This window comes from Megalops cyprinoides, chromosome 22 (assembly GCF_013368585.1).
Source record: "Megalops cyprinoides isolate fMegCyp1 chromosome 22, fMegCyp1.pri, whole genome shotgun sequence".
NCBI classification, from domain to species: Eukaryota; Metazoa; Chordata; class Actinopteri; order Elopiformes; family Megalopidae; genus Megalops; species Megalops cyprinoides.
The window spans coordinates 24,504,306-24,515,865 of record NC_050604.1 but is presented as its reverse complement, the minus strand read 5'-3'; the positions used below and the strand labels follow the sequence as shown (position 1 = coordinate 24,515,865).

General features: G+C 45.4%; 1 protein-coding gene across 1 annotated transcript; it reads left to right on the top strand.

Annotated features, from left to right (window-relative positions):
• The first annotated feature begins 617 nt into the window (after positions 1–617).
• LOC118769874 (early growth response protein 1-B) lies at positions 618–3,073 on the top strand. The gene is made up of 2 exons (XM_036517255.1): positions 618–975; positions 1,223–3,073. Exons 1-2 carry the CDS (start codon positions 819–821, stop codon positions 2,533–2,535), a joined length of 1,470 nt encoding a protein of 489 aa, XP_036373148.1. The 5' UTR covers positions 618–818; the 3' UTR covers positions 2,536–3,073.
• The last annotated feature ends 8,487 nt before the right edge of the window (positions 3,074–11,560 follow it).

The window sequence follows — 11,560 nt, the reverse complement described above, 5'->3', positions numbered from 1 at the left end:
GCAGTTTCATTGATTGAAGACTGTAATCAGTTATTATATAACCGAAAAACAAAAAGACGAAGGAGGCAATGCGACAGAAACGTGGATACGGTGATGAGGACATATATGAATAAATAAATAATAGGCATAGGTTGTACGATCTAATGAATCTAATTGATAAGATTTAGATGACAAATGTTTTATCCGCGTTTCTTCAACAGCATGCAGGAAAATTGGCTTATAATACAATACGTTGCTCTTTGCTGTTCAAAACTGAATCTACGCATAAACATTGCCTGCGTTTTTACAGTGTACTGTACATGAAACCTTTTAATTATTTACATTCTAGTACGACATGATGAAGAATTCTATAATACACGAGTCGGATACAGCCATGCTAAAACCTAATTTTCGCATACAGATCTTCTAGAGAGTTGCTGCAACGTCACAAACGTAGGTCTCCTTTTTTGGGGAAGCCCGTCACATCCTCTGTCCATTTATGGGCATTGAGTTGACACGCAGCGGGGAATCCTCTCACTGGAGGTGATGAATGGGGAGGAGGGACAACCGACTAGCCAAAGTGTATATAAGGCGAGGAAAGGGAGACCGCCGATGTGAATTCACAGCAACAGATCGGATACGAGCACCAGACCTGGTATTGTGGATGCAGATTTTGGAAAAAGGGAATCCCGAATTATTTACAGAAGTTTCTCATCGCCTGCCTTTTTGGAAACCGTTGAAGGATCTGTACCTCGGACATTGACTGACGGGTTCAGATATTTGCGCATTTCCCTCGTCGTACTTGGATTGACACAGAGCTTAACTTTGATTCTGGAAACATGCTGAACAACATGGATTTAAACTCTCAAGATTCATTTTATTCACACTTTGACACCTGTGGCGCCTCTTCCCTCGGGATTGAGGCGATTGGATCAAAAGAAAACCAGGACATTTTCATTGACGCTGAGAGGCAAGCACCTGTTCAGTTTAGTCAAGGTGAGTACCCTTTCTGTTGCACCGCAGATTAGCAAATTCATATATGCACCGGAAAATGTAATAATAACGCCAAATGCAATCACATAGTCGTGCGTAACGATACATTAAATGAAAACTTCGTTTGGTTTTATGGGTGCACCATAATGCGTATCACCTCTTTCGCAATCTTACATAACAAATGCATAATTTGCATGCATACACGGTGTGTGTAGCTCGTATGTGACAGATGTTTTTTCATCTTCCATAGAGAGTGCAACTATTCACCCCAAAGCCGAAGCTTCGAACTCGGATTTCTTCTTTGACCCAAGCGAGACGTCGAAAGGCAGCCGGTCGTCCTCCTTCGCATACTCCGGCAGCTTCTACGTCGAGTCGTCACAGGGAGCCGCGTGCAGCACGGAGACCCTGCTCAACATGATCACGGAGATAGTTGGCATCTCTACGCTACCCATCTCCGAATTTCAGGGCGATCCGGGGACGTCGTTTGCCAACGGCAGCGGCAGCTTTCCTGACGCGGGGTTTCAGAACCAAGCCTCCGCCTGCTCCGCGGACAGCGCCTCTCCGCCCGTATACTCGCCCGAGAAGATTTGCCAGGGCTATCCCGACATTCAGGCGAACCTGCAAGATTCGCTTCCGCCCCAAACGAACTACGGTTCGCCGGCGCAGGCTCCAAACCAGGAGCTCCCAGAGCCGCAGCCACCGGCGACGTTTCCAGTAGTTGTCAAAAATGAGTTCGAGAGCAGCTGTTACGAGTGGGACCCGTTCAGCAAATCCGATTCTTACTTGCCAACAAGTTTTGAGTCCGACATTTTCCCGATGTCTGGCGACTGCCCATCTGACCAACAAGTGGATGTTAAGGATTTCCTCGACTCACTGGCACCCATCTGCCCCACTGCAGAGGTCGAGTGCAAACTGGAAAGTGTTATCAAGCAAGAGCCGTGCTTCACGGACAACTGCGCGCAGAGTTTCACGGGTCCTCTTTACACCAACTACCAAGTGCCAGTCATGGACGTCTCAAATAACGCGCTGAAATCGGACGTTTTCTCCAGTATTGGAGTCCAGCCTTTGACCAATCAAAGCGACGCTGCTTACTCTTCCCCCGCTCTGACCAGCACGATAGACTCGCTTCTTTATTCATCTCTGTTGCCAGACACCTTCGCGAGGAACTGCACGCGCATGGACAAGCCAGCCCGTGTCCGAAAAACCCCGTCCACCTCTAACGGACCAGCCAAAGAAAAGCCTTTCTCCTGCCCCATGGAGAACTGCGACAGGCGCTTCTCCCGATCGGACGAGCTCAACCGACACATTCGCATCCACACGGGACACAAGCCATTCCAGTGCCGCATCTGTCTAAGGAGTTTCAGTCGTAGCGACCACCTCACCACGCACACCAGGACTCACACGGGCGAGAAGCCCTTTTCCTGCGACGTATGCGGCAAAAGATTCGCCAGGAGCGACGAGAGAAAGAGGCACGGGCGCGTGCACCTCAAACAGAAGGAGAAAATGGAACTGAAGCCGCAGATAATTAGCACGTGGCCCTTTACTTTACCCGAGGGTATCTGATCACGCATATGCGCTTTATGTGAGCTATATGTGCATGGTATCAAATCTTTCCGTCTTGGAAGATTGAAGCTTTCTGAAGCAGTTGACGACCGATTGCAAGCTGACGTCTCAACGTTTGCGGTGTGACGTGTTGGTCCAGGTGACTTGGCATACCGGCTTCCGGTGTGACTGTCACTCTGCGAGGGAACGGAAAGCGAGAAAGCCACAGTCTGAAAACATGGCAACGTGCTTAGAATGGGACCACATCCTGGAGGAAAATACACCTTTTCAACTAGTATTTGCGTGCTGCAGACTGCCAACACTGGCGTTCTATGCAACAAACGCGTAAACACTTCGTACAACTAATGACCGACCACGTCTGGCGGAGTCAATAACTAAACACCTCGAGACTAAAAGAGTGTCTTTGCTGTTACACTCACTTTGTACAGGGAGGTTCGAGAGAAACCCTGAAGCCTTGGTTTTGGTAAACGCACTTTCGAAACAGACTCAGACAGATACCAAACTGGAAAAAGTGACCACAGCAGCAAAGCTGCGAAGTTCAGAACTACCACGTCTGAACAGCTACAATTTAAAAGCAAAAAAAAAAAAAAAAAAAAACACAGTCCAATCGAATCGAAAAACTGAACTGAACCGAAGCGGAGCTGATTGAATTGCACTTAATCTTTTTCTTGGCCATTGAAAGTCCTATAATATATGCTTTTGACGCTTTTTAAATAACAGCATTGCAGCAAGCCAAACAGTGTTTCTTAAAATTGCATGTTCTTGTTTTATGTGGAATTATTTAATAGGGAAAATGGTTAACGCTGTTCTGCATAGGACGAAATGGAGAGACGGCGTTTTGAACCATAAATGTTAAATACCTCCGTCCATGGCGCTCCATTTGTGCCAAGGTTCTGCTGTAATTATATCACTTTATTTGTACTTGTGTTGTATTTTATTACTTGGATATATGAAATGTGAAACTATAAAATTCGTGGCAAATAAATATATTTGTATCACTATCTTTAATCAGTATTTTTCTAAGTGTTTATGTATATTTTCCGAGAGCAATGCTTTCTTGTAGATTTTTAAATGGAAATGGCGTTATTTCTAAACTTACTCACAATGTTAAACGTGTGCTAAGAGAATGCCTGGCAGCCTGGATAAAAAAATGTTGCATTATACCACAATGCAATTCTCACATTTCATTCAGAATTTACAGACATGTTGAGGAGTTTGAGTGAAGTTCAAAGCAAAAAATGACAAATAGGAGATAAAGTATTTGGGATAGTTCAGCAATGTAGTGTAACATTTTTGATAAAAACATGTTTTGAATACAAGTTTAAAAAAATATGACGTAAATTGTCCAATGTAAGATACAATGCCAATTCAAATGTAGGACATAAGAGTCAGTATGATACATCAATGTTAAACTTCTTGAATTGCAATAATATGGTTTATGGTTTATGAATAAACCTGGTTATATTGTAATGGGTCAGTTTGTGGTACGGTCAAGCAAGATATAGCACAATGCTAAAACATTGTAGTTGAGTAAAATAGTAGCACACATTGCTGCAACATTCAGTACTACTGTATGACTGGGTATACTATTAAAATCTTAAAGGCATTCTCATAAGGCAGACATTTAATTCAGAGAAAGCAACAATTAGAGGATTTAGATTGTTTTGTACAATCAGGGTACTGTAAAATAAATTGTGGTTTGAACTTGCCTTTAGTTATATTAACTGCTAAGATGTCAACCTGTAAATATGTACAGTTTCTACCTCGAATGGATCTTGTTGTTATTTTTCTTACAGATGTTTCTGATTAAAACGTTTGCTTTTATTCACTGTTGGGATCTTCATTCATTTAAATCCGCATTTGCTGTCTGAAAACACCAAAACAAAAACATTTTAAAACATTATTACTGCCTACATCATCGTATCATTTTGCTAACACCCAAAAACACGTCTTAATTACGTTGCTTGTCCCATCAGTCTTTCTTATTACTTCTCTACAGTGTGTATGTCCTACACACCCTTGTGAAATAGACACAGAAATACCTGTATTTGCAGAAACACTTAGTCATTTTCATAATCGGGTGTATGCTTCAGGTGATTGGACAATGAAGCAGACGACATGTTATGATTATATAAAAATCCCTATCAGATCTATGCTAGTGACGCAGGTGACCCCGTTTGTCCTGTTTTCTCAGTATGAATCTCACTGAGATCCAAAGTCAGTTGGTCTAGGCCTGATTCAACCAAAATGGAGAAATCCTTCATATTCAATTTACTCTGTCCAGCAGAAGTTGTGAGCTGCCAACTAAATCAAAGGCACTTAATCAGGAGTAAGGAAGATGGTGGAATCTTTACAATTTACATTGAATGTGCTGAGCTGTTGTACCTGGAGCTCCATCTCCAGAAGTCCTCAGTACATGTTTAATTAATTACCAGACCTCTGTCTTTTCACCAGGAAAGAGTGACGCAGAGGCTGTATGCTCTTCGGTCATAACTAGTCTCATAGCTGAACCTGTTCTTCCTGTTGACATCATCATCATCATCCTCTCCACCGACCTCACCATCTTCATCACCATCGGGATCATCATCGTCATCCATTATTATTCCCGCCGGAGACATGTCTATGGGTGAGTGCGACGGCGGTCTTTTGTTTAATTTCCCATAGGCTGCGATGGAAGTGACATCTGTTGGCAGTGCTTCATGTAGGCCTCTATTCACGTAAAAACAATAGCTTTGATATAATTCATTCAGACGATTATTCGAATCTTCAAAAAAGAGACGTTCTGCCATTTTAAAGGCTTGAAAGAGACAAAGGATTCTTCCACAGGTCCCTCATTGAAACCTTGGCAATACGGAGGAGATGGGGCAATGGGTGAAGATGTCACGCTACACTCCTGTTTCCTTCTCTCTGTTTCACCGAAAGGACCATTGTAGTAACATCCTACAGCACGTGCATAATCTGCATTCACTCCTCCATGTTATTGAGTGCCGTTGCACCTATGATCCACAAGGCAAATACAAAGATACGTACAGTTCCTTTACAGAGGTAGTAATACAGAGCAGCTTCTCGGGTTCATGGAACCCGTGCTCTGTATAATGAAAGCACAGGGACAGAGGATACCATAGATCGTCTTCCTGAATGAGACGCTGTGGATGTGACCTTGGTGTTTCACGTCTGGCGCAGGGAGGCGCAGTAAATAAACATTTGGTTGACCTTCAATGTGGTTTTATGCTTGATAAGTAGTCCACAACCACTCCGGTTTTTGACACAGAGTGTCACTTTAGCCATCTGGAATGAGGTATGCTGTGGCAGCCTCCTTCAAAGTGATTTCTCAAGTGGCCACTGAGCAAACCATCACCAGTAGGGAAGTCCTTGTGAGAGACAGAGAGAGAGGGAGCGAGGGAGAGGGAGATGTTATTGATGATGATGGTCTGGAAGGAGAAAGAGAGAGAAAGAAGAGAGAGAAAATAAAAAGGTAAGGGGAGTGAGAGACAGAGACAGGAAGACTTTGACCTTTGCACCATTAAAGGTCTGCACACATCATTCAATTAAAAACTTTCCAAAACTAGCAAAGAGTACTTCATCTTACAACCAGAAACCCACCTTACAATGTGCATCGAACAGCCCCCATCCCATCGGCCAGTGAGAGAGTGTTCAGGCGAGGGACGGGGAGAAAGAGCTGAGGTGTCACTGATCTGGGGCGTGCTGGCCAGGCACCATGCTTGGACTGCAAGCTCCACCCTGCTGCAGCATTGCATCCTCTCTTTCTCTCTCCCCCTCTCTCTCTCTCGCTCCCTCTCTCTCTCTCTCTCTCTCTTTCTCTCTCTCTCTCTCCCTCTCCCTCCCTCTCTCTCTCTCTCTCTCTCTCTCTCTCATCTCTCATCTCTCTTTCACTTTTACCCTATTACATCCTTGTGATAGAAGACAGTGAAATAGCGTTGAGAGGGAGGGAGGGAGAGAAAGAGCCGTCAACGAAGAGGTGATGATGCTGCTGGGTCATGGTGGCCGGGCACGGCACTCGGTCTCGGCCTCCAGGCTCCCCCTGCAGCTGGTGGCGGTAATGACGCCCCTGTGTACAGTCTGCGGGACTCTGGTGTGTCTTTGATGCTCCTCCCTGCCAGCACAGTCCCCTCGCCTGCACAGACACGTCACGACTCGCATCTTCTTCTGACAAAGGGCCAGCTCGCTCCATGAGCCCTGTCTCATGTGCCACGCCCAGGCCCCTTTCGACTCCTACAACTGCCCCGCCCATCGCTGTGTCCCCCACCATTCCTCCAGCATGGGCCGGTCCCTCCAGGCCTCCTCCAAAGACAGCAACCGCTCCCTCACTCTGAGTTAAGCTGATAACAGTTTGGCATGAACGGTCACTATCTGTGCAACCCTCTAGGGCTAAATAATGATATCTGATGCCTGATGTCTGATGAGATGTGGCTGTTGGACTGATCGGGTTCTGCTCTGTGGAGCGCGTGGTGCTGTATGCTGTTCTACAGTTTGAAATGTCTTGTTTCCTTTTGACACATTGTGCATTTGCACCTTCATATCCACCAGCCAGGTACAACCAGGGCAATACACTTTGATTCACTGACAGTGATTCCCTCAGCCAGAAACAGGTACAAGAGTACAGAGAAGGAGCTCAGCCATGCTTAAAATCTTAACCCCTTTAGCTGCTTGGTTTCAGTTGATTGCTTTGGATATGGAGATATCTTCATCTTCAAAGTTTCATGCATTCACCTGGTCCTCACAGAATGATTGACATATCAATTTTTTTTTCCAGAAGCGTATACAGAATTCATATTTGTAATGCTACACATTTATACTAATCAGTTCAATCTCTGAAACCGCGACTCCAAATGTTCTGCGTTTTCTATCTGTTGTGACTTTTATTTGCCATTGAAAATCAGTGCAGGGGTTCATTGCCAGCGTAATCGACGTAATTGAGTTTACCTAATAACTGCTCGTGTTGAACCACAGAGCGATTCTTGGAGAAGTACTAAAGTTAATTAGGTAATATAAAATAGATTTTCATCGGGCGTGAGAGTAAAAAAGTTAATTGAATACCCTTGTGCAACGCACTTAAGATGCTCACATTAAATAACTGACATTTGAAAAAAAAAATACAAATTTTCCGCTAGTTTAACTGTTGAGAGCTCGGGATAAATAACACCGCAGTTCTGTTCCATACTTTTTACGTACTCCTGTTAATCACTATTGAAGCGGATGCATGTATGTAGGAGACCACTAAAATAACTGGCCCGCATCCGTCTACAACCGACGGTGTACGCGATACAGCAAGTTTACACGGTAACATATCTGATCAAAAGGCTGCACCTGGAACAACATCTGTTCCTGGCGTTTTGCAGCGGTTTGATTGATGCGTTCTTATTGGTCACAAAGAAGATTTTTTTGTCATACGATTTGACGCGGAGCTGGTTCTGTGATGCTTCCTCTAATTAAACTCTCAATAGTCAAGTTGAGTGGTTAGCAACAAGAATTTCATCCATTTCAACTTGGCTGAATATGAAAGGGAAATCTCTTTAGCAGCAGAGATGAAAGGATTAGATGAATTTTGAGCTCGGTGTCATCTCGTCTTGGCAGTGCATCTCTCCTCAGTTCTGATTAAAAAGCAAATTGCAGGTTTTATCCAGAACATGCTCATGTTTGTAGCATTTCAAATCGCATCTCTGAATTGTATTGTATCATGAATTATGCATTCTGATTTAACAGTAGGCTGTTACTATATGCACTCTTAGACATTATAAAGAACTTTGCCACTGTCACATCATGAAGTAGAATAATGAATAAGGATGAAGTTGGCAGATCACACATTCCTGTCTTTCAGCTTTGATTCAGTATTTATAGTGTTGGTTTTAGATTTATCAATGCTTGTGTCTGTTGGAGTCGCACATCCATTATTTTCGAGTCACCTTGTGAGTATAACCTTGGCTGTGTGCATCGCGCTTTCTCTTTGCCTATCAGAGGAGAGGAGTGGAGCGTCTCCGTCCCTCGGTTTCCTCCCGGCGAAAAACGTGTCTTAGCAACGGAGACGTTCCAGCGCGCCTCGCTCGCGCAAACCGGTGGCGCGCGAACGTTTGCTCTGGCGCGTGGCGAACACCTGACTCGCGCGCCGCTTTGTCGCGGAAAATCAAAGATCATGGCGAAGTGGTGCTGGGGTAATTGACCTCGAGTGCGTTTTTAATGATCGCAGGTACACTTCAGGCGCAGTCTTTGACACAACACGACTGCGCTTGATAGGTCCACTCCAGTGTAATCACCGTGTTAGTTTTTTCTTCCTCCCGCGTGGAACCCGCGGCAGGCACAGCCGGGGCCCTCAGGCGGGCTCGCTAATCAAGGTGCGTAATCACACCACTGCGCCGGCAATCAAGGCCGGCGGACCAGGCCTGCGAATCTCTCCCAGCCCTTGCAGTACCCTGTCTGATGCTGAAGAAGGGTGTAGGTGGTGTGGAGAGCGCAGGTGATTAGATCTCCAGGAAGAAAGAGGCAGGAAATGAGTTTGTTGGGCACACATTCGGTAGCGTAATTGCCACAGTTGTTCGGAGGGCAGTTTTACTCATTAACGCTCCCTCGCAGGGGCAGACGCGGACTCAGGGGTGGGAAAACTCGTAAAGCAGCTTTTACACCGAGAGCTAAACCTGGATACTGTTGCATGCCATCACAAAACATCGCTATGGTAACTGAGACATGCAAGGTCTGGTACTTTATGTGTGTGTGTATGTGTGTGTGTGTGTGTGTGTGTATGTGTGTGTGTGAGAGAGATAGAGAGAGAGACGTTGCTTCAAAGCAGTCCAAGCACTCTTTCTGAGAATTAAAGCAGTTTTTCACAGAGCTGCCCTTGGATCCGAGCTTAAAATAGTTAACATATCAATCCTGTTGTCATGACATGATCAATCTGTCATTTGTGGCTGTCAGTCACAGTAAATGCTGTTTCCATCCCTGCAAGACCGTGATACTTGAATGTAGACCCCCCCCCCCCCCCAACACATTCACCCCGATGCTACAGGATACCGTTGGAGACCTCCAAACTCTTGGGGACCTATCACCTTGTGCCGTTTGGGGAGATTGTAGCTTCAAGGACTCAAGACTCCTCAGTATAATGTCATTGAAGATGACAGTCTCTGATTGGGTGGGGTAGTGTGTAGGGGACTGGTAGTAGGAGGCGGGGTCAACTATGAGTGAGCCAACCAATGGTAGGGCTCATTGTGATACAGTTACTCGTGTGACCTCCTCTGGTGTGACCAATCAGAGGATGTGTCCAGGGTCCACCTGTTCCCCTTTTCCGAGTGTTAATTAAATGCCAATGCCAACAGTGTAATGTAATGTTAAGCTGTCCTCCAAAGGCATTTGTTTCTCACTGATGAGATACTGCACTATACTGCAACTACAATACTGCTATAGCTACAACTACTGTTGCTAACACTACTGCTACACTGCTGCTATGATACTGCTACCGCTAACTGCTACTGCTATTTCTATTGCTATACTGCTACTGCTGCAGCTACTGTGGCAACAGCTACTGCTAATACCATAATGCTACTATTAGAATTATACTGCTACTGCTGATACTACTGTAATACTACTACTATACTGCGACTGTGCTGCTATAACTGCTACTACCATCATGGTACTGTTGGGATGGTATGTCATCTGCCAGGTGACGGGTTGGTGAGTCATACCCTATACCTATATAGCACAGAGCACTACTGATACTGATACCACTAACAGCTACTACTGCTGAGTGGATACTACTGCTGAGTGATTGGATACATTCCCTCATTACTCTACTGTGGCTTCCAGCTTCTATGTTTTTACTGCCTGTTATTGGCTTGGAAGTATGAAAGAAAGACCGTCTCATGTGTTAGAAGATATAAATCGTGAGAAGATTTACTGAGAAGAACATGCCATTCAACCCAGCTGGCTATAGTCTGGAGTGCATTTAGCTCTGTGTCACTGTGTATCCATGCACAGAGAGTGGAGAGTGTGGTGGAGATGCTTAGTTATTCTCAAGCGTGGGGTTTTTTTTTTCTTTCAGTCCAATAGATTGTTCACTGTCCCTGATGTGCAGTTAATTCTGCAGTTTTGTTATAAATAACCTAACGAAAAGACACTGTGTTTGAGATAAATGGGGAAAAAAAAAGACATGGAGCTTATTTATAGCCGTAGCTTGTTCAAGGATCTTCTACAAAATGGAACCTGTTGCAGCGTGTAGCTGATCCTAAACACGAAACTGGGAAAGGGTGCTCAGAGGGCGTCTCAAAGGCTTTTGACTCTCAGCCACCATCTGGGTAGAGAACTCTAACACCCTACAGCGAGAGCGTTTAGGAGTCCCTGGCAAGGGGTGTCAGTCAGCCCCCACACTCATTCCTATGCACATCTTTAGAACATCTCTAATCTGATTATGGAATTTGCCATCCGCTGGCGGAGCGGTTGCCGGTGGTTTCGCGCAACGTGTTGGACACCTCCTGATAGGCAACTGCTATGGGCGGCAGTGTAACATAGCGGCAAGGGGCAGGGCTCCTAACCGAAAGGTTGCAGGTTCGATTCCCTGCCACAGCACTGCTGATGTACCCTTGGGCAAGGTGCTTAACCCAGAATTGCCTCAGTAAATATCCAGCTGTATAAATGGATAACACGGATATACTGTAACCTATGAAAGCCGCTCTTGATAAGAGCATCTGCTGAATGACAGTAATGTAATGTAAGTCTTAGGTGATACTTGGCTCGGGTGAAGGTCCCAGGGCAAGGTGGGGGGGGGTGGGGGGGGGCAGATATGCTGCGGTCCCCTCTGCTCCCAGCCCTCCCCTGGTGGAGGGGCTTGGTGCCACCCCTTGGTGGGAGCGGCCACAGATTTGAGAGAAAGATGGGGCTGGACTGCCAGCCCGCGACCCAAAAGAGGGGGCTGAGCATACTCCACTCATACGCTCTCCCCTCTGAGGGAACACACAGATGAATTGCCAGCTTCAATGCTGTAGCTATTTCTGCTTCCGAATTAACGATCACACCAACCCAG